This window comes from Eschrichtius robustus, chromosome 16 (assembly GCF_028021215.1).
Source record: "Eschrichtius robustus isolate mEscRob2 chromosome 16, mEscRob2.pri, whole genome shotgun sequence".
Lineage (NCBI taxonomy): Eukaryota > Metazoa > Chordata > Mammalia > Artiodactyla > Eschrichtiidae > Eschrichtius > Eschrichtius robustus.
This window is the reverse complement of record NC_090839.1, coordinates 53,515,551-53,534,818: the sequence shown is the minus strand read 5'-3', so window position 1 is coordinate 53,534,818 and position 19,268 is coordinate 53,515,551. Positions and strand designations below refer to the sequence as shown.

The 19,268-nt window shown below is 53.1% G+C and overlaps 1 protein-coding gene across 1 annotated transcript; it reads left to right on the top strand.

Annotated features, from left to right (window-relative positions):
- The first annotated feature begins 9,075 nt into the window (after window positions 1-9,075).
- PRSS27 (serine protease 27) lies at window positions 9,076-15,982 on the top strand. Its single transcript, XM_068524479.1, has 6 exons — window positions 9,076-9,130; window positions 12,439-12,465; window positions 13,126-13,288; window positions 14,415-14,686; window positions 15,068-15,237; window positions 15,689-15,982. Exons 1-6 carry the CDS (start codon window positions 9,076-9,078, stop codon window positions 15,980-15,982), a joined length of 981 nt encoding a protein of 326 aa, XP_068380580.1.
- The last annotated feature ends 3,286 nt before the right edge of the window (window positions 15,983-19,268 follow it).

Sequence of the window (19,268 nt, the reverse complement as noted above, 5' to 3'; positions counted from 1 at the left end):
ATCAGAAAAGAAGTTAAATTCTCCCTGTTTGTAAATGACATAACCTTACATATAGGAAACTCTAAAGAGTTTGCCAAAAATATGTTAGAACTAATAAATGAATTCAGCAAAGTTGCAGGATGCAAAATGAACATGCAAAATTCATTTGCATTTCTATACCCTGACAATGAGCTATCTGAAAAAAGAAATTAAGAAACCACCCCATTTATAATAGCATCAAAAAGAATAAAGTTCTAAGGAATATACTTAACCAAGAACATGAAAGGTCTGTACATTGAAAACTATAAGACAATGATGAAGGAAATTGGAAAAGAACATAAGTAAATGGAAAGATATGTGTTTATGGATTGGAAGACAATATTTTAAAAATATCCACACTACACAAAGGGATCTGCACATTCAATGCAATCTCTATCATAATTCTAATGGCATTTTTCACAGAAATAGAAAAGGTAATTCTAAAATTCATATGAAATCACAAAAGACCTTGAAAATCCAAAGGATTCTTGAGAAAGAAGAACAAAGCTTAAGGTATCACACTCCCTGATTTCAAACTATATTACAAAGCTATTAGTAATCAAAACAGTATGGTACTGGCATAAAAACAGACACATAGACCAATGGAACAGAACAGAGAACCCAAAAATAAACTCACACACATACAGTCAATTAATCTTTGACAAGGGTGCCAAGAATACACAATGGGAAAAAAATAGTTTATTCAATAAATGATGTTGGGAAAACTGGATATCCACAAGTGAAAGAATGAAATCAGACCCTTACACCATACAGAAAATTTAACTCAAAATGGATTAAAGACTTAAATGTAAAACCTGAAACCATAAAACTCCTAGAAGAAAACATAGGAGAAAACCTCCCTGACATTGGTTTTGGCAATGATTTTTTGGATTTGACACCAAAAGCACAGACCACAAAAGGAAAAATAAACAACTGGGACTATGCAAACTGAAAAGCTTCTGCACAGCAAAGGAAACAACCAACAAAATGAAAAGGCCACCTACTGAATGGGGGAAAATATTTGCAAAGCATATATATACTAAGAGGATAATATCCAAAGTGTGTAAGGAACTCACACAACTCAATAGCAAAAAAATAAATAAGTAACCCAATTTAAAAATGGGCAAAGGACCCAAGTCGATATTTTTCCAAAGAAGACATACGATATCCAACAGGTATGTGAAAAGATGCTTGACATCACTAATCATTAGGAAAATGCAAATCAAAACCACAATGAAAAGAAAAAAAAAAAAAACACAATGAGATATCACCTCACACCTGTTAGGATGGCCAACAGGTCATCGTTTTTTTTTTTGGCCTCTCTGCATGGCTTATGTGATCTTAGTTCCCTGACCAGGGATTGAACTCGGGCCCACGGCAGTGAAAGCACTGAATCCCCGAGGATGGCTAATATTAAAAAGACAAGAGCTAACAGGTGTTGGGGAGGATATGGAGAAAAGGGAACCCTCGTACATTGTTGGTGGGATGTAAATTGATACAGACATTATGGAAAACAGTATGGAGGTTTCTCAGAAAATTAAAAATAGTACTACCATATGATCCAGGAATTCCACTTCCGGGTAGATATCCAAAGGAAATAAAATCAGTATTTCAAAGATATATGCACTTCCATGTTAATTGCAGCATTATTCACAATAGTCAAGATATGGAAACAACCCAAGTGTCCATCAATGGATGAATGGATAAAGAAAATGTGGTATAAATATACAATGGATTATTCAGCCATTAAAAAGAAGGAAATCCTACCATTTGGGACAATATGGATGAACCTGGAGGACATTATGCTAAGTGAAATAAGCCAGACACACTATGAACACAAATACTGTATAATCTCACTTACATGTGGAATATAAAAAAGTCAAACTCAGAGAAACAGAGAGTATGGTGGTGGTTGCCAGGGGCTGGGAGGTGGGGGAAATGAGGAGATGTTGGCCAAAGGGTACAAGTTTCTGGTTATAAGATGAATAAGCTCTAGGGATCAAATGCACAGCATGGTAACTATAGTTAATAATATTGTATACTTGAAATTTGCTAAAAGATTAGATATTAAGTGTTCTCAACACACACACACACACGCACACAAAATGGTAACTACAGGAGGTGATGGATGTGTTAATTAGCTTGATTGTGGTAACCATTTCACAACGTATACATATATCAAATCATCACATTGTACATGTTAAATATATACAAATTTTATTTGTTAATTATACTTCCATAAAACTGGATGAGTCAATAAATAAATATTGTCAGGGAGAAAGAAGGGAGAAACAAACCAGATGGTCTGACAAAGATGAATCTGTTTTGCACATTTTGAGAGGTAAATTAATTAGCAGAGCAGTAAGTCTATTCATTCTGTCCCTGAGTAGGTCTACTTGAGGTATCAGAGAAAACAATTTCAGTTGTTTCTGGATTCTGAGAAAACCTGAGAGTCGTGAGGTAGAGCATAGGTGATGGGACACACCTATGTGACGTCTGTCACTGTCCTTCCATCAGCACCTTCTTGGTTCATCCAGGTGTGCACCATTTCCCTCTTCAGAATTTCTCCACAACCCCCTCAAAACAAGCTCCGACAGCACCACTTTTGACCATGAGGCTTTTTTTTGCCTGGTGTGATTAGCTGGATCCCAGTTCAGAATAATGGTTTTGTGGCAATATTTAACACTCTGAATCAAACAGTGGAGAGGGCAGAATGATCTGAAAACAATCACAAGTATTGTGAGAACATACCTTGCATTCAGTTTTTTAGTCAACTGAGGCCTAATTAGGAGAATAAGGGTCAAGGATCAGACTGGTCAACTCTCATTTATCAAGTGGCATTTAAAAATTGATGGTTTGTTTTATCTCTTATCTGGGTCAGAGTCAGAGGTAAGTTACAGGTACCCCATTTAAAAATATTTTTTAGCCAGGGTGGAAATTCTTGTACAAACCAGTGAAATCCAGAGTGTTAGGTGTCTCCTGAGAAGTCAACACATCATACTCTTAATAAGATATCAGTTACTGGGAGTTTGGTTTGATCACATGGGATGTCCCAATAACAAATGTAAAAAGTGGAAATTATTAACTTTTCACAGTCTACTTAAAGCTAATATTATACCAATCCATATAAAATGTAGGAAACTTGCAATTATATAGGCCATTTACCTCATCCTGTACTTTATATTATAGTTGTCGTATGTGTTATATCTACATAGTTGTCATATGTATTATATCTACATATATTACAGACCCCACAATATACATTTTGCTTTAAACGTTCATGTGTTTTAAAGAAATTGAGAAGAAAAAAGAGTATTTTATATTTATATACATATTTTCAGTGCTCCTAGTCCTTTCTGAAGATCTTTAATTTCACCTGGGATCATTTACCTCTAGCCTGAAAACTTCCTTTAGCTTCTCTTATAGTACAGACCTACTGGCAATAAATTCTCTTAGTTTTCACTTATCTGAAATTGTCTATTTCCCCTCCATTCTTGAAGAATATTTTCATTGGATGTAGAATTACGGGTTGGCAGGTATTACTACCATTGCCATTATTCCAGCACTTTAAAGTTGTTCCATTGTCTTCTGGTCTCCATTATTTATGATAAGTCAGCAAATTGTACAAGCTTGAACTGAAAGGGACAGTTCTTTAAATTCCCAACTTTCTACAGACAAGAAGCAGGTTGGCAGAGAAAGCTATTCAGTTACAGACATGAACCATGTTTTATGGGAAAGCATGGATGATTCAGAAGCCAAAGCCAAAAGCCCAAGGGCAGAGCTAAGAGTCATGAAGAACTACTCCCAGGGCCTCTAGACAACACACACTCCCTGCTCCTGGAGCAGAAGGGGGCAGCACGTGTCCTTAGCGAGATTTCAGAAATGCTATGGACCAGTGCTTGCTATGTGTGGGGTTATCTATTGTGGTTATCCTGTCCCTTCCTCACCCTTGCATGTTGGGTGAGCAGGGTGAACTCTTTAGTTCACAGTTCTTCAGATCATGAGGAACTATGCCCAAGAAGCCTCGTCTGCATCTAAATCTGATTTAGTTGACCAGATCCTGGACCTCAAGTCTGGCTGATACCATAAGAGGATGAGACTTTGGGTGGGGAGTACTACGTTTGTTCCCTTTCTTAATTTTTTCCCCTGAAGTTAATAATAGCCTTTGTTATTGTTAATTGCCTTTGTACCTACCCAAACTTTCCAACTCTCCACCAGGTCAATCCCATTAGGGAACATATCAGTTCCTTTTTTTTTTTTTCTTCTCTTTTTCATCCCCCCTTGATATACCCATTTTCCTTTCTCAGGGATAGTTGCTCTCTAAGCACCACTGTCATCCTGGGATGTCCCTTTAACTGTCATCCTTGGAATTCCATTTGCCTCTCTCCTGGTTTGGATTCCCCGTCCTGGGTCTTACATCTTCCTCTTTCTTGATTTACATCTTGTTTTGGTGTAGCACATCCTCCAGTTGTTTCATCTGATTGAAAAGACAGCTCAGTGGCAGAGTGCATCATGATGACAGTGTGACATTGTCAGCATTCCTGTCTCTTTTGTCACAGTGTTCCAGTGAAGGCTGCTCTCTCTGTTTGGGGCACAGCTGCCATTCTGGAATCTCCCTTCACCAGCATACTGCAGATTCCCTTCTCTCCTCTTCTGAGTTTGATCTGTTTTCCACAGCCCATATTTCCTACTTTCTTGGTTTATTCCTTCTTTAGTCAGTGAACATCTTCCCCCGAGTGGCTTCCCAAAAATCATGCCTGGGGGGTAAATTTTCTGAGAACTTCCATGTTTGAAAATGTCTTTATTTCACTCTCACACTGGAGTCAGTGTCGTAGTTATTGCTTCTTGCTGACAAGTTTCCTTCCCTCCTCCTTTCTGCTAACAACCTCTGTCCTGTGGTCACATAGTGGCCATGCGACGAGCCTGGGCTACTTGTGGGACAGTTAATGTCCTTCCCTAGGATTGCTCACACTGAGTGGGGCAGAGGAGGAGCTGTAGCCCACTTAGCTGGCATTCCTTGAGGAAGGGACTCCAGTGTGCCTGGTTCCAGGAGTCATCTTGGAGACTGGAGAATGCATCACCACCAGAGAGTGGCAGCACATCCTGGGGCTAAGATGGAAGGCCATCTGCACCACCCTGGGTCCTGAAGCTCTTCCTTCAACTGGAGCATCACAGGAAGGTCCCATGAACTGGGTCCCATGAACCAGGACCAAAGGTCCCATGAATACCTGTTGTGTTCCATGAGTCTCAGTTGGAGATTAACCCTTTGTCAGTTGCTTCATTTGCAAATATTTTCTCCCATTCTGAGGGTTGTCTTTTCCTCTTGTTTATGGTTTCCTTTGCTGTGCAAAAGCTTTTACGTTTCATTAGGTCCCATTTGTTTATTTTTGTTTTTATTTCCATTTCTCTAGGAGGTGGGTCAAAAAGGATCTTGCTGTGATTTATGTCATAGAGTGTTCTGCCTATGTTTTCCTCTAAGAGTTTGATAGTGTCTGGCCTTACATTTAGGTCTTTAATCCATTTTGAGTTTATTTTTGTGTATGGTGTTAGGGAATGTTCTAATTTCATTCTTTTACATGTAGCTGTCCCGTTTTCCCAGCACCACTTATTGAAGAGGCTGTCTTTTCTCCATTGTATATTCTTGCCTCCTTTATCAAAGATAAGGTGACCATATGTGCATGGGTTTATCTCTGGGCTTTCTATCCTGTTCCATTGATCTATATTTCTGTTTTTGTGCCAGTACCATACTGTCTTGATTACTGTAGCTTTGTAGTATAGTCTGAAGTCAGGGTGCCTGATTTCTCCAGCTCCATTTCTTCCTTCTCAAGATTGCTTTGGCTATTCGGGGTCTTTTGTGTTTCCATAAAAACTGTAAAATTTTTTGTTCTAGTTCTGCTGTCACCTGCTTTTGAAAGGAATCCACATGACTGCAGAAGCCCTACTAGATGGTCACTCCTGAACATTCTGCAAGCTTTTCTTTTGGATGGTCACTCCTGAACATTCTGCAAGCTTTCCTTTTTAAATTTAAAAACAACAGCTTTTCTGCTGTTGTTTTGAAATTTAATTATTTTTTTCAGTCATTATATTTTCTAAAAATCTTTATACACATTCTTTTAAAATTTCCCCTTATATCATGAGCATTTTCCACATTTACCCACTCTCCATGGAAATGTCATTTTTTATTAATTATATTCAAAGGAAGTTTTATTTACCATCATCCAACAAGTTTTGTTTTTGTTTTGTTTGTTTCTGCAATTATAAATAACCTGGCCACTGACATCTTCATGCTTTTTCTGTATTTAGGATTTTCCTCTTAGAATAGATTTCCAATGATGAATTCATTGAGTCAAAGGGAATAACTATTTTAAAAAGACTGACAAACCAATTTATGAAAGGGTTGTGCCAGTTACATGCCCACCAGCTGGGGCATTTCCCCACATCCTCAACTAACAGCATTCCAAGGTCAAGCTAACTCCACACAGGAGAACAGTACCTCCTTGCTGTGGCTTTGATTTGCATTTCTTTAATCACTGAGGCTGAACATTTCTCAAAAAGTCTATAAGCCAAATTGGTTTCCTCTTCCGAGACTTGTCTGTGTCCTTTGTTCTTTTCATCTTTAGGGGCTCAGGGTTTTTCTGATCAATTTCTTAAGCACTCTGGACAATAATGTTGTCATCATTTGGCCACATTTCCTGCAAATATTTTTCCTATTGTTTGCCATTTTATTTTGAAACCAACTTTGCTTGTATTTTTTTAGTTTATGGGCCATATCTCTTTTATTTTGTGTTGTCTACTGTGACTTCTAACATTAGAAAACGTGCCCCCTTCCAGAGTTGATAGATATCCACTTCTTTTTTTTTTTTTAGGAGAAACTGATAAAATATATTTAAGTCTCTGAATCCCTCTGGATTCCAATCTTCCTTACCTGTTTGGTGGCAGGAGTGAGGAAGGGACCTGGCTTCCTGCTCACCCTGCACCCCTGCCCCCAGCTTCCTGCTCAGTTGGGGGTCCACAGGCTCCGGGCCAACGGTTGTCCAGGGGACACGGGTGCTCTTTCTCTAGTCACTGGAGTCATCAGGAGCCCAACCTTCCCCGGCGTCCCCACTTTCTGATCACCTCTCGACTTTTGTTGCTTGCTTGATTTCAAGGCAAGCCTTCTTAGAATGGGCTTTTAAAAACAAAGGCAGAGAAAACCGAGAAGGACCTGAGAGTAAGTGGTCGGCCCAAAAGAATCTGAAAGGCCTCTGAGATCCCGGGAATTAATCATCAGGTGCCTGGAGAAATGTGGTTACCCTGACGTTTTGAAACACTTTCCAAAGTTTATGATTAGACATTTTCGATTTAATTCTGTCTTGCCGTCTCCTGGACAGTGCTGGGCACCCAACGTGCTCAAAAAACACTTGGCGGACTGAATGACCGAATGATTCTGGAATCCCTCTTCCCATACTCTGCTCCTCCCTCCCCGAGGGACCCCACTCGCCCAGACACCCCACCGGGAACTCCGGGACACAGCACGGAGGGGTCGCGGAGGAGGGACAGGGGAGGCAGGGGGGCGAGAGAAGGCGGGCCAGCGGCGCTTGGGTGGCAGTCACGAATTCAGGGTGACGACCCCTCCCCCTCACAGGGCTGATGGAGAAGCAAAGTGAGAATTGGGGGGAGGGGGTCAGGAGAGGAGGACAACGGACGGTGGGAGTGCTCGCGGTGTGTGGGGGGGGGAGCGGTGGGAGGAATGGGAAGAAGAGGGACAGTGAGGAGGTGAGAGACCTCCCCCGCCCCCCACCAGCATCCTGCCCGGCCCGCCCGGCGCTGCTGCCGGCGGCCACTAGAGGGCAGAACTGCGCTGACCAGGAGCTCCCGCGAAGGCCAAGGCAAGAGGGGCGGGGGTTGCCTGACACCCAACCCAGCCCCGGAGCCCGCGACCCCGGCCCCCACTACCCCCCGGGGCGCACCGTAGCACACCCAGGCCACGCTCGCACCCACTGCGCAGGCGGGGAGGCTGAGGCATGGCTCTGCCTCTTATCCTGCGCTCCCCACCCCAGTTCTGGAGGGGATCTGCCGGTCCTGGTCCCTTCCTCCGGCCCCAATCCGAACCCGCCGCCTGGGCGGGCAGTGGCCGCCGAGACCCGACTCCGCCTCTGACGTCAGCCCCGTGCCCCAAATAACTTCCTCCCGGAGCCGCTTCCGTGGCGGCCGCAAGTCCCGGACACGGCCAGCCGCGCCCAGGGCAGGGTCACCCGGGACGGTCATCCCGGCCGGGCCTTCCCAGAGCCAGCTTCCGCCCCGCCCACCCCGGCCCTCGGGCTCCGGGAAGCCCCACCCCCACCCCCCGCCCCCGGCCCAGGGGAGGAGGGTGCCGACCCGGGGACGGGAGGGAGGCAGGGGGAGGGAGGTCATGGCCACCTTGGGGCCGGTCCTGGGACTGCTGGGACCCAGTTCCTGGAGGGAGGGCCGGTGAGAGCGCTGGGGTCCGCTGGGGACCCCGCTCCGGACTCCCTCCCTGCTCTCCTTTGTTCCATAAGCACAGGTGACCTGGACTTTTCCCTGCCCATCCCCCCTCCCCCCAAAGTGTAAGCCCCAGTCCTGGACTCTGTTTCATTCACTGATGTCCGGTACATAGTAGATGCTCAATAAATATGAATGAACAAATGAATGAATGAAACAGGGAGGGTCTCATGGGCGGACTGTAGTCAGCTTATGTGGGGCCTGTGGTCAGTTGGGGGATGCGGTCAGCCATGGTGGGGGGTGGAACCCCATGCCACAAGCACCTAAATGGGGCAGATGCACCTTGGCCCCCAAACCCCAAGGTGTCTTAGGGTGAGGGGTCTGGCCCCTTGGGGTTCAGGGCCAGGTCATGGAGGAGTCGGGGTTCTGGGGTGCCTCCTTCCTGCTGAGAGGAACTGGGCGGGCCAGGCTGACAGGTCCAGCGGCATAGCTGAGCTGACACTCATCTCCAGCATATAACCCCACTTCATGGAGCCCCGAATGTTGTGCTAGTGTTCACGGAGCTCCTGCCACTGCTGTCCCCTGCCTGGCAGGCACTCCAGCCAGGCCAAGACCATGAGGCAGGTGCCGGCTGTGGCCCTGCTCCTGCTCCTGCTGCTGCTGCGGTTTGGTGAGTCTTAGAGGCTGCAGGGCCCCTCTCTCCTACCTGGAGCTGTAGCTAAGCACCCCACTCCCTGGCCAGGCCTGGGGCTGCAGCATGGGCCTCTCCTCCCTGCCCCAGGGGGGAAGGTTCCAGACGTCCCACCTGGGGGAGTGAAGTGGGGAAGGTTGAATGGGGGTGTGGATGCAGGCCCGGGAGGAGCCCGGAGGCAGTAACCATAACCCTGCTCCCCTTGCCTTGGGCAAGCACGGCCAAGCTCTGGGCTTGGAGCTTCTGCTTCCTCTCATCTGGGCCTCTCTCCCTTCTCCAAGGGCTGCATGGGTGCAGGATCTGAACTCGAAACCACTGGCCTCCAATCCCTGGGCCACTGTTCGCTGGGCCCGGGAGGGGTAGCTGAGCTGCTGCCTGAGCCTGGGAGCCTCGGGAGGCTGGCGAGGGCTTAGCAGGGAGCAGGGGGACAGGGGTGCAGGCTCCAGCTCCCACCAGAGAGGGAGAGTATGGGAGGAGCAGGCCCTGAACCCCTGTCCCCTCTCCCAATCATGGGTCAGGGTTAGCAGGTGCCAGCCAGGGCGCCCCACCTGCAGGCCCCTCCCAGTGGGCGGGCTGCTCTCTGCCAGGGAAACTCTCCCGCATTCCTGGGCCACCTCACTTCCCTGTCCTTAAGTCACCTCCCAGGGCCAGGCCGGGTCACCCCAGGCTGCAACTCAGCCAGGGCTCCAGGCTTTCCACCAGGGGAGGAGGGCACCAGGGCGGCACCTTGGTGGGGAGGCCCCAGCCTCCCTGGGCTCCACAGGGCCTCCCCAGGTCTCTCTGCCTGGCCTACCTCTCCTGGCCTCCTGGTTCAAGAACCACAGCATTCTTTGAGGGAGCCCATCTCCGCCAGGGTGTGTAACACCGTGATTGCTCCTGGTGGGTTGAGAAACCAAGGTCATCGCCAAAATGGAAACAGCGGCCTGCACTTGGCTCTCAAACAGCTGTGACCAGAGGCCTGAACTCCTTCAACACTGTCCTTGCCCCTCATCCCTGGCTGTTCCCTCCTAGAGCCTTGGGTCTCTCCTATCTATCCCCACTAGCAACTAGCTACAGGAGCATGAGGGCCCTGGGCCCAGAGGAGGGGCCTGACACCCCCACCAGCTCACTCAGCCCCTATAGGACGCCCACCCTGCAGAGCCCAGGTCTCCACATCACCCATTCCCAGTCAGCCATGCTCCCACAGCTGCTCCCATTCTCTCCCTCTTATACATTCCCCGGGCTCAGGCCCCATGGATGTGGGCTCTGCCTTCACAGAGCTCCTGAGCCCATAGGTGAGATGAGACAACAATTCTACCCCCAGGGCAAGGTAAGCAGAGCTCTGTGAGGCCAGGCGGGAGGACAGAAAGCTCAGAAGAGGGAGCCAGGCTTCCCAGACAGTGCAAGCAAGAAAGGCTGCCTGGAGGAGGAAGCATTTCAGTTAGGCCTGATCTGGATTAGGACCATATAGAATCTGGATTTGTAGACACCAGGAGGAAAGGGGTGTTGTGGGCAAACATTCAGAGGCCGGAAGGCTCAGTCCGAATGAGAAGCAGAGTTGCATTAGGCTGGGGTGAGGAAGACTGCAGAGCTCCAACGGGGTGGGGGGTGGGTGTGCTGCCAGGCAGGGTGCGAGTGCCCTTGATCCTGGGAGCAGGCAGTGGAGGATCCATCTGCATGTGTGGGAGGGGGGATGGCTGTGGGGAGGATCTGGACAAGGCTCTGGAAAAGTCCCACAGGGAGGGAACAAGCCTGAAAGCACGTTAATGCCGCCGAGGACAAGGTGAATGGGAGCATCTTGCCAGCAGAAGCATCAGCCTTAGAAAGAGCACGGGGTCTGGTGTTATCAATCTAATTAAATCATATTATACTAAGATGAGGGGCTGGAGGGAACTGCCCTCCTGGGGGCATTTGCATTTTAAAAAGGCACCTCATTAACACAAATCAATGTCCAGGCAGAATTCCTGCTCCCCCTCACCCCCCGCTGGCCTGGGCTGACTACTTCCACCCTCACATTTCTGCTTGGCACCTCTACTTTGAAGAGTGGCCAGTCCTGCCTGTGCCTCCTCAGCCCCCTCCTCCTCCTCTTGCTCCAAGCACAGCTCCCCCCCACAACCGCTTCTTCATCCAGCACCCCCAGCATTGGGGAGTGCACCCCTTAGACTGCAAGAATGTGGGTCTCGTAAAAATCCCCAGGGTCCTTGGGCACCCCTTAGAGAGGCGTGGCTCAGCCTGGTCGTTTCCTGCCCCCAGGGCCCCTCAGCTGCCTGGGACTGGTTATCAAGAGGGGCTGGTATATAGGGGGAATACTGAGGGCTGAGGTGGGGAGAGGCTGTCCTGAGCCCCCCATCCCAGCTCTGATCAGATCTGCCCCCAGTGAACCAGATATGCGAGTGGGGCTCTCTCTACAGGGCGGGTATTTCTGGAGTGTTGCTGGCACTGGGCTGGGGACTGTCGGCCTGGCTGGGGTTTCTGGGCTGGGGGGGTGGGTCCTGTCAAAGCCAAGTAGCAGGCCCTGTGCCTGTGTCCAGAGACATGGGGGCAATGGATCCTGGGGAGATGGAGGCCATTACCGAACGGTCCCACCCTCACCCCTCCCCTGTCCCTCGCATGGGCAGGGGTGCCATGGCCCAACAGGGTGCCGTGGGCTCCAACTGCAAGCATGCTGGAATGTCTGAGAGACCAGTTGGCTCTTGGGAATCTGGAATCTTGGGAGGACTGACCCACGACCACTGGCTGGCCTCTCTCTACTCCCCAGAGACCCGAGTAGCTGGGCTGTTGCCCCAGGACTCCAGCCAGACATGGAGCCTCTCTCCCTCTATCTCGTCCTTCATCCCAGCCCCAGGCTGGTGGAGAGGGGTAGGGAGGGAGACCCCACAGCACCAGGGCTGAAGGCTGGATGCTCCTCAGAGCTTCCGACCAGGACGAGTGTGGGGTGTGGAGGGAAGGCCCTGTGGGGACAAGAAGGAGCCCTCCTGCCCCAAACAGGAGAGTCAGCCCTGACAGGGTCCCCTCACTGGCATCTCCTGATTGTTTCCCCCTGTGGCAAGGGGCTTGTCTGCCCTTGCAGGTGAGCTCTGGCCCACAGGCCTGGCCTGTACACATCTCGGGGGCCGGACCTGTGGGGAACTGAAGGCCACTGGCCTCTCCTGCCAGGTCCCCCTGTGGGCTGTCCTGCTGAGTCCTCAGGAGGTTGCATGTGGAGCAGATGAGGGGCTACGCTGACCAGCAGTGGTGGGGGTGGCGGGGAGGAGCAGACCTCAGCTTCAGCTAAGTTGGCTGATCACCCTCTTTTTTCTCATTTCCAGGGACTCAGGAGGCTGAGGCATTAATTGGTAAGCATCCAAGTCCCCTGGGTCGGGGGATAGGAGTGGGCTTGTCTGAGAGCTGCAAGACTAATCAGAAACCCACACCCTCACACACCCCCGGAATGAGACCCAGAATGAATGGGCCGGGCACAGGGAATCCCACAGTGCGGGAAAGTTGTGGAGCCCAGGCAGGAGTGGAGGGGGAAGGTCTGACACACAGTGTAGGTGGCACAAGAGGGCCATCAAGGCAGGAAGCATGGAGAAGGGGGGCAGGGAAAGCAACAGAAAAGAAGCTAAATCTAAAGACAGATTTGGAAGACCACTCACCTACCCTACGTGGGACCCTCCCAACACCCACTGACCTTCTGGGAGCCCATTTGTCAGGCTCTGTGATAAGACCTTTACCCGTGTTATCTCACTCGCCCCAGGTAGGTCTGATGTCACCATTTCACAGGTGAAAAGAGTGGGGCCCATGGGGGTGGGGGACTTTCCCACAGCTAGGAAGGGTCTGCCTGTGTCAGAGGCTGACCTGATGCCCAGGCCTCTGACTTGCCTAAGGTCCCCAAGCAGGTCAGGGGCAGGGAGGCCGGGAAGTGAACAGAATGTGAAAGTGTGGGTTTGGGGGTATGGAATCAGAGCCGATGGAACTGGCCCCCAGTGAGCGCACCCCTGGCTGTGTTCCCCTAGCCTGCGGGAGCCCGAGGATGCTGAACCGGATGGTGGGCGGGCAGGACGCCTTGGAGGGCGAGTGGCCATGGCAGGTCAGCATTCAGCGAAATGGAAGCCACTTCTGCGGGGGCAGCCTCATCACAGAGCGGTGGGTCCTCACCGCAGCGCACTGCTTCTCCAAGTGAGTTGGCTGAGCCCCCACGCTCCCCCTCCCCACCCCTCGCCAGCACAGCCAGCCTCCCTCCCCACCAGGGGCGCAGATAATGCAGACAAAACAACACCTCCCACACCTACCCAACCCCGCAAAACGCCCAGCTTCAGCACCGCGGACAGCGCCGACCCGCTGCAGTGTGGGGCGCTCAGGCTGACCACCTATGGGGGGCGGGTTCGGTCTGCATTATCTGAGCTTTCCCTACCAGAGCTCCCTTTAGGTCCAACCTCGGGGCCAACTTCCAGCAGCAACCCCTGCTTCCCGGCTCTTGCTCCCCCCCAGCCCAGCTGGGAGGGGTCCACTCTCCTACTGCTGGTCTCACCAGTGAGGTGCTTTGCCAGACCTGGGGCCTGCCCCTGCCGATGCTGGCAGGCTCCTCCCATGCCCTGGCCCTCTTCCCCGTCCCCCTCCCACACCTCAAATATAAGACACTCCCTTTCTGGCTGGGACTCTGGGTACAGGTGGACTAGAGCAGAATGGCCTTAAGGTCACCTATGCCGTCCCTAACCAAAGGGCCAAGTCACCCAATCCCTACTACCATACTATGACCCACTTGGTCCTAGACCTTCAGGGTTTCCCAAGCATCTTGGCTCTTGCCTCACCACAGCTCTGCAATTCTTTTAAAACCTCACATCTTAAGTTCAGATATTTGGGCTCAGAGGGAGCAGGCGGCTTGCCTAAGGCTAGGCCCAACCCCCAGATGCACCCTGGTGGGTGATCATCTCCTTCAACCCTCACAGCAAGCCTTTCAGGTGGGGACTGTAAGTGTCCCCATTTCACAGACAAGGAAACTGAGTCACAGAGAACTTGCTGGGTGACTTGCCCAAGGTCGCCGGGCTGGCCGGGGTATAGCTGGGAATTAAAGTCAGGAATTAAAGCTGCTTCAGCTTCTACCCCCTTACCCACCTCATCCTGATGTATGTCCCACTGGAGATTACTTTTTTGAAGACAATGTGCAGAGAGAGATGTTGGCACCATGGGGGGCCTAGAGGGAGCCCAACTCCTCCCTCTTTCCCGTCTCCATTTAACTTCCACCAACTCCATCTGTGAAGCCCTTGTGGGGCTGCCTCACACCAGCTCTCTGCTCTCCCACCAGCACCTCTGAAACATCCCTGTACCAGGTCCTGCTGGGGGTGCGGCAACTGGTGAAGCCAGGGCCGCACGCCATGTACGCCCGGGTGAAGCGGGTCAAGAGCAACCCCCTGTACCAAGGCATGGCCTCTAGTGCCGATGTGGCTCTGGTGGAGCTGGAGGCACCTGTGACCTTCAACAATTACATCCTCCCTGTGTGTGTGCCTGACCCCTCAGTCGTCTTTGAGACGGGCATGAACTGCTGGGTCGCCGGCTGGGGCAGCCCTAGTGAACAAGGTAATGGGGCAGGGCCAGGGCAGAATGCGGGACATGCCTAGAGAAGGCAGCGTGGGGGCCACTCTGAACCAACAATCTTTTTCTGTTGATATTGGTGCACATGATCTCTACTCAAATGGGTGGAGTAGGTATGGGAAAGGGGCAGCAGACGCAGGAAGAGGAGCCATGGGGAAGTGGAGAGTGGGGAATAGAAAGAGCCCAGGTTGGTGGGTGGGAGGAGGGAAGAAGGAATTCTGTCCCACAAAGCCCCCAGCCAGAAGAGAAGGTCTAAACGCAAGCGAGAAACGGGGAGGGACAGAGTTGTGGTTTTCGAGAACCCAGGGCCCCGGAGTCCTTAGTAAGACTGTCCACTGAGCCGCAGGGTGTGTCTCCCCTCCCTAGACCACCTGCCCAACCCCCGGATCCTGCAGAAACTCGCTGTGCCCATCATTGACACGCCCAAGTGCAACCTGCTCTACAGCAAGGATTCCGAGTCCAGCTTCCAGCCGAAAACCATCAAGGATGACATGCTGTGTGCTGGCTTCGCCGAGGGCAAGAAGGACGCCTGCAAGGTAGGGACCAGGGTGGGCCGTGCCAAGGCTGAGCCCTGCTCCCCAGGCCCCAGTCAAGGTGGAAGCCAGCCCACCTGGGACAAGGGATAAGGCCCCAGGAGGTGGGCCCATGGGGTCCAGACAGGGCTGTGCATTTGACCAGCTGGGAAAGCAGATTCCTGGACCCCACCCAGGGGGAGTCAGGCAGCAGGTCTGCAGTGGGACCCAGGAAACTGCATTTTCAACACACTCTCCTGAGGTGAATCAGGGTGGATAGTCTGGGGATGCTAGAGAAATGGGCACCCCAGGTCAGAGAGGAAGGACTGGGTGGCGGGGTGGGGGTGGGGGGGTGGGTCCTGGGCAGGGAAGAACAGATAAAGGGAGGCAGACAGGCATGTGTGCACCCATGTAGCTGCAAAGCCTGGCTCTTGGGCCTCCGTGGACTCTAACGGTACCTCTTCTTCACCTGCAGGGAGACTCGGGGGGCCCCCTGGTATGCCTTGTGGGTCAGTCATGGCTGCAGGCTGGGGTGATCAGCTGGGGTGAGGGCTGCGCCCGCCGGAACCGCCCAGGTGTCTATATCCGGGTCACCTCCCACCATAACTGGATCCATCGGATCATCCCAGAACTGCAGTTCCAGCAGGCTAGCTCGGGTGGCCAGAAGCGGGACCCCCGGGGCCAGCAGCCCCTCAGTCGGAACTTTGCACCCTTCCTGGCAGCCCATGCCATCCTCCTGGTCCTCATGGCCCTGCTCACCTTCCTCTGAGCTGCGCTCAGGCCAGTGGGCCAGTGGCGCCCCGGGGCCTATGGTGTACATTTGTAAATAGCTCTCCAATTCTCCCTACTCTCTAATGCCCACTTATTTCTATTTATGTTCACTCTCTAATAAAACCCCAACCTCAGTGCCGGCTGCCTGGGTGTAGACCCTCCGGGAAGGAGGGGGCTGGTGCTGGGCAGGGGGTGTGGCAGACGAGGCTCCCCAGTGGAAGAAGCTACAGCAGGCACGCTGGAGGCTAGACATCACCGAGTCCTGTGACACCTGTGGCCTGACCCCCTCACAGGGGCTTCCCTGCTCCCCCCCACCTCAGCATCCTTGCCAACGTGGTCGTCACCATGAGTGTTGCCAAGGGGTGCCCTGTGCTGGGCACTGGGGGCAGCAACAGATACCGGCGGGGGCCCAGCAGAGGGTCCTGAAGGAGGGGGGCTCTGCGGGGCGTGGGGGAGCACAGCCCCCACTGCCTATGTCTGAATCACCCTGAACTTCTCTTGGCTGTCACACAGAGGAGGCAAGGCCCAGGCCACTCGGGGCCGTGGAGGTCGGCAGGACAGGCCCCCCAACCGAGATAGGCCAAGGCTTCAGCAGCTCCCTGGGCCAGGACCCCCTCCTTCTTCCTTCCGCAAAGTCTGGGGTTCAGGCCATCCCTGCAGCAGTCTTTAATGGTTTCTTCGAGGACCCCTGGGGAATTCAGGAATGAGCTGCAATCCTGCACAGAGAGCCTGGTGCTTGGCCCTGCCCCCAGGGGCCCCACCCCAGCTCTGCTGCCCCCTCTCGTCCCTTGTCCTGTCAGTAGCTCCACGCCATCCCCCTCCCAGTCCTCCCGTGATGGCCTGTGGCCACCAGGAATCTAGCAGGAATAGGTCTCAGAGCCCAGGCCCCAGCTCGCTCTGGCCCTGCCTGTCCTGGCCGCGATGGTGCGGCTGCCCACGGAGGTGGCCCCGGGTTCTCAGCCTGGCCCAGCGTGTCCACGGCAGGCCTTCTGCAGTTGGACGGTCAGCTCCCCAGTGTGGGCCGATTCCTGAAAGGCACCCAGCTTCCTGCCGTGCTCAGTGACCATGAACAGACGAGAGGCCTGAGAGGGCAGGGCCTCGCACACCACACACGCACACCCATGCTCACATGCTAGTACACGCACACACTTGCACACCCACACACAGAGAAACACACACGTACGCGAGCTCGTGCACAGGCCCAGCTGGCCCGGCAGGTGCTGGGAGAAAGCAGGCCTGGGTATTTATGGAACGTATCAATAAGCACTTAGCAGGCACCTGCTGTGGACCGGCCCCGGGGATGGAGTGGGGAACACACACTGAATTCGCCTCTGCTCTGCTTTGCCTGGGCATGTTCCTGCCAGGCAGGGAGCACTGCTTGATGGCCCTCCAGGGACTGGGCCATCTGAGGGCTTCTTCTCCAGAGCAGAGATGGATTCTGAGTCCCGGCGGGGAAGGTGGGGGTGCGGGGCAGCAGGTGCACTGAGGCCTGATGGGGGGACGACCGGGCTGTGGGTGTCCTGAGAGTGGCCCCAGGGACAAGTTCTGGGTCATCTTGGCTGGGAGCAGGGGCTGGCCTGGGTCCTGCAGCTTTGGAGAGAGGCGACGCTGCTGTGGGGAATAGAAAGAGCTTCAGGTCCTGCAGTGATGGGGGTCAGAGGAGGTTAGGTGGCCCATCTGCCACGTCTGTGGTGAGAGGCCAGGATGGAGCCCAGGTGAGGGCCAGGCCCCCCTTGGAGGAGGACTTGCCACCCGGCCCCTGCCTCCTCTTCCTGCTGTCCTAGCTTTCTGAGTGCCCCGGGGTCCCCCATCACCCCACCATCCTCCTGCCTCTGCTACAGGGCAGGGGTCTGGTCAGGGTCCTGTGGGCCTAACAGGGAGGAGGGGCGAAGATGTCAGGGCAGCCCAGTGCTCCACAGTGACGCCCCACCCAGCCGGGCTGGGAGGGCAAGGCTAGGGTCCTGGGTGGGTCCCAGGTGGTGGCCAGTGTGCAACCCTAGGGCACAGATCCCCCACGCCCTGGGCTCCCCAAACCCAGGGTGGACACTCAACGAGACAGCTGCAGGAGGGGAAGGGATACACTCGTGCAGAGATTGGGGTTTAAAGGGAAGCAAGTTTATTCACGCTGTTCACAGTGCGCTCAGTGCTGTGAAGAAGGGGAAGGAGAGAAGTGCCCCCAGCTGTCATGGGTCCCCTCTCCCACCTGGGTGGGGCGCCGCTCAGACACAACTTTCTATGCTGCCCCCAAGCAGCGCCTCAGAGCCACCGCCTGGTGGGTGGGGGCCCCACCGGGGCCCCACCGGCTGCAGGGAGAAGGCTTTGGAGTGACAGCTGGCTGGCACAGACCACCAAGCCGTGGCAGGCGGAGGGAGCGGGGCCCAGCCCAGGGCAGGGCCCACCTTGCAGCAACCAGAGCGGCCGGCAGGTGAAGCCACAGGAGGGGGCCACAACCGAGCCTGGAAATCCATGTGCGCACACACCATACTGCACGCTCGGGAACATAAGGCTTAAGATCAGCCTGTGGGAGCCCCAAGAAGGAAAACCGCTGGGCCAGGACCCCAGGACCCCTGACCCCTTCTGGCCTCAAGGATCAGGGGTCAGCCATGGTCCTGACGCCAACACCTGGAGCAGGCAGGGGTGCAAATCAAAGCCCCCCCAAACCAGAGACACCATCCCAACCCAGGGGTTGTACACCAGCGTCCAGATTTGCAGTTTGTCTCAGGGAAGCACGGCTCAGTCCAAAGGTGCCAGAGTGGCGCTGCCTCTGCTCATAGACACCAGCCCTGGAAACACGACAGACACTCCAAGAAGGCTGAGAGTTTGGGTTGCAGGAGACTCCGGCATCTTGGAGTCAAAGACATCCTACCCAACCTCTGGGAGCCAGAGCTCTCCAGGGAACACGGGGAACGGGAATTTCCTCAAAGCCTTGGCGTCCCGGGAGTTTCTGAAGAGCCACCACCAGGGGGAGCCAGAGTGGCTGTGGGGGATGGGGGCCCAGGGAATTTCAGAGAAATTTCTCTGAAGCTGGTGCTTCTGGCCAGGGAAAGAGACAAGACAGGTGCACACGCTTGACGCAACGAGGCACCAGTACTTTTTAAAAAGTCACTTGAAGATGATCTCCTTGGCCCAAGGATGGGGGCACGATACCACCAAGAGATGATGGGTGAGGGGCCGGGGGCTGGCCCGGCCGAGCGGGGAGACGGGCCTGTGCTGCTCTAACCTGCCAGCCCCAGGCTGGACAGTGACACAGGCGGCAGGCCCGGGGCTGCCGCGAGCCCAAGGCG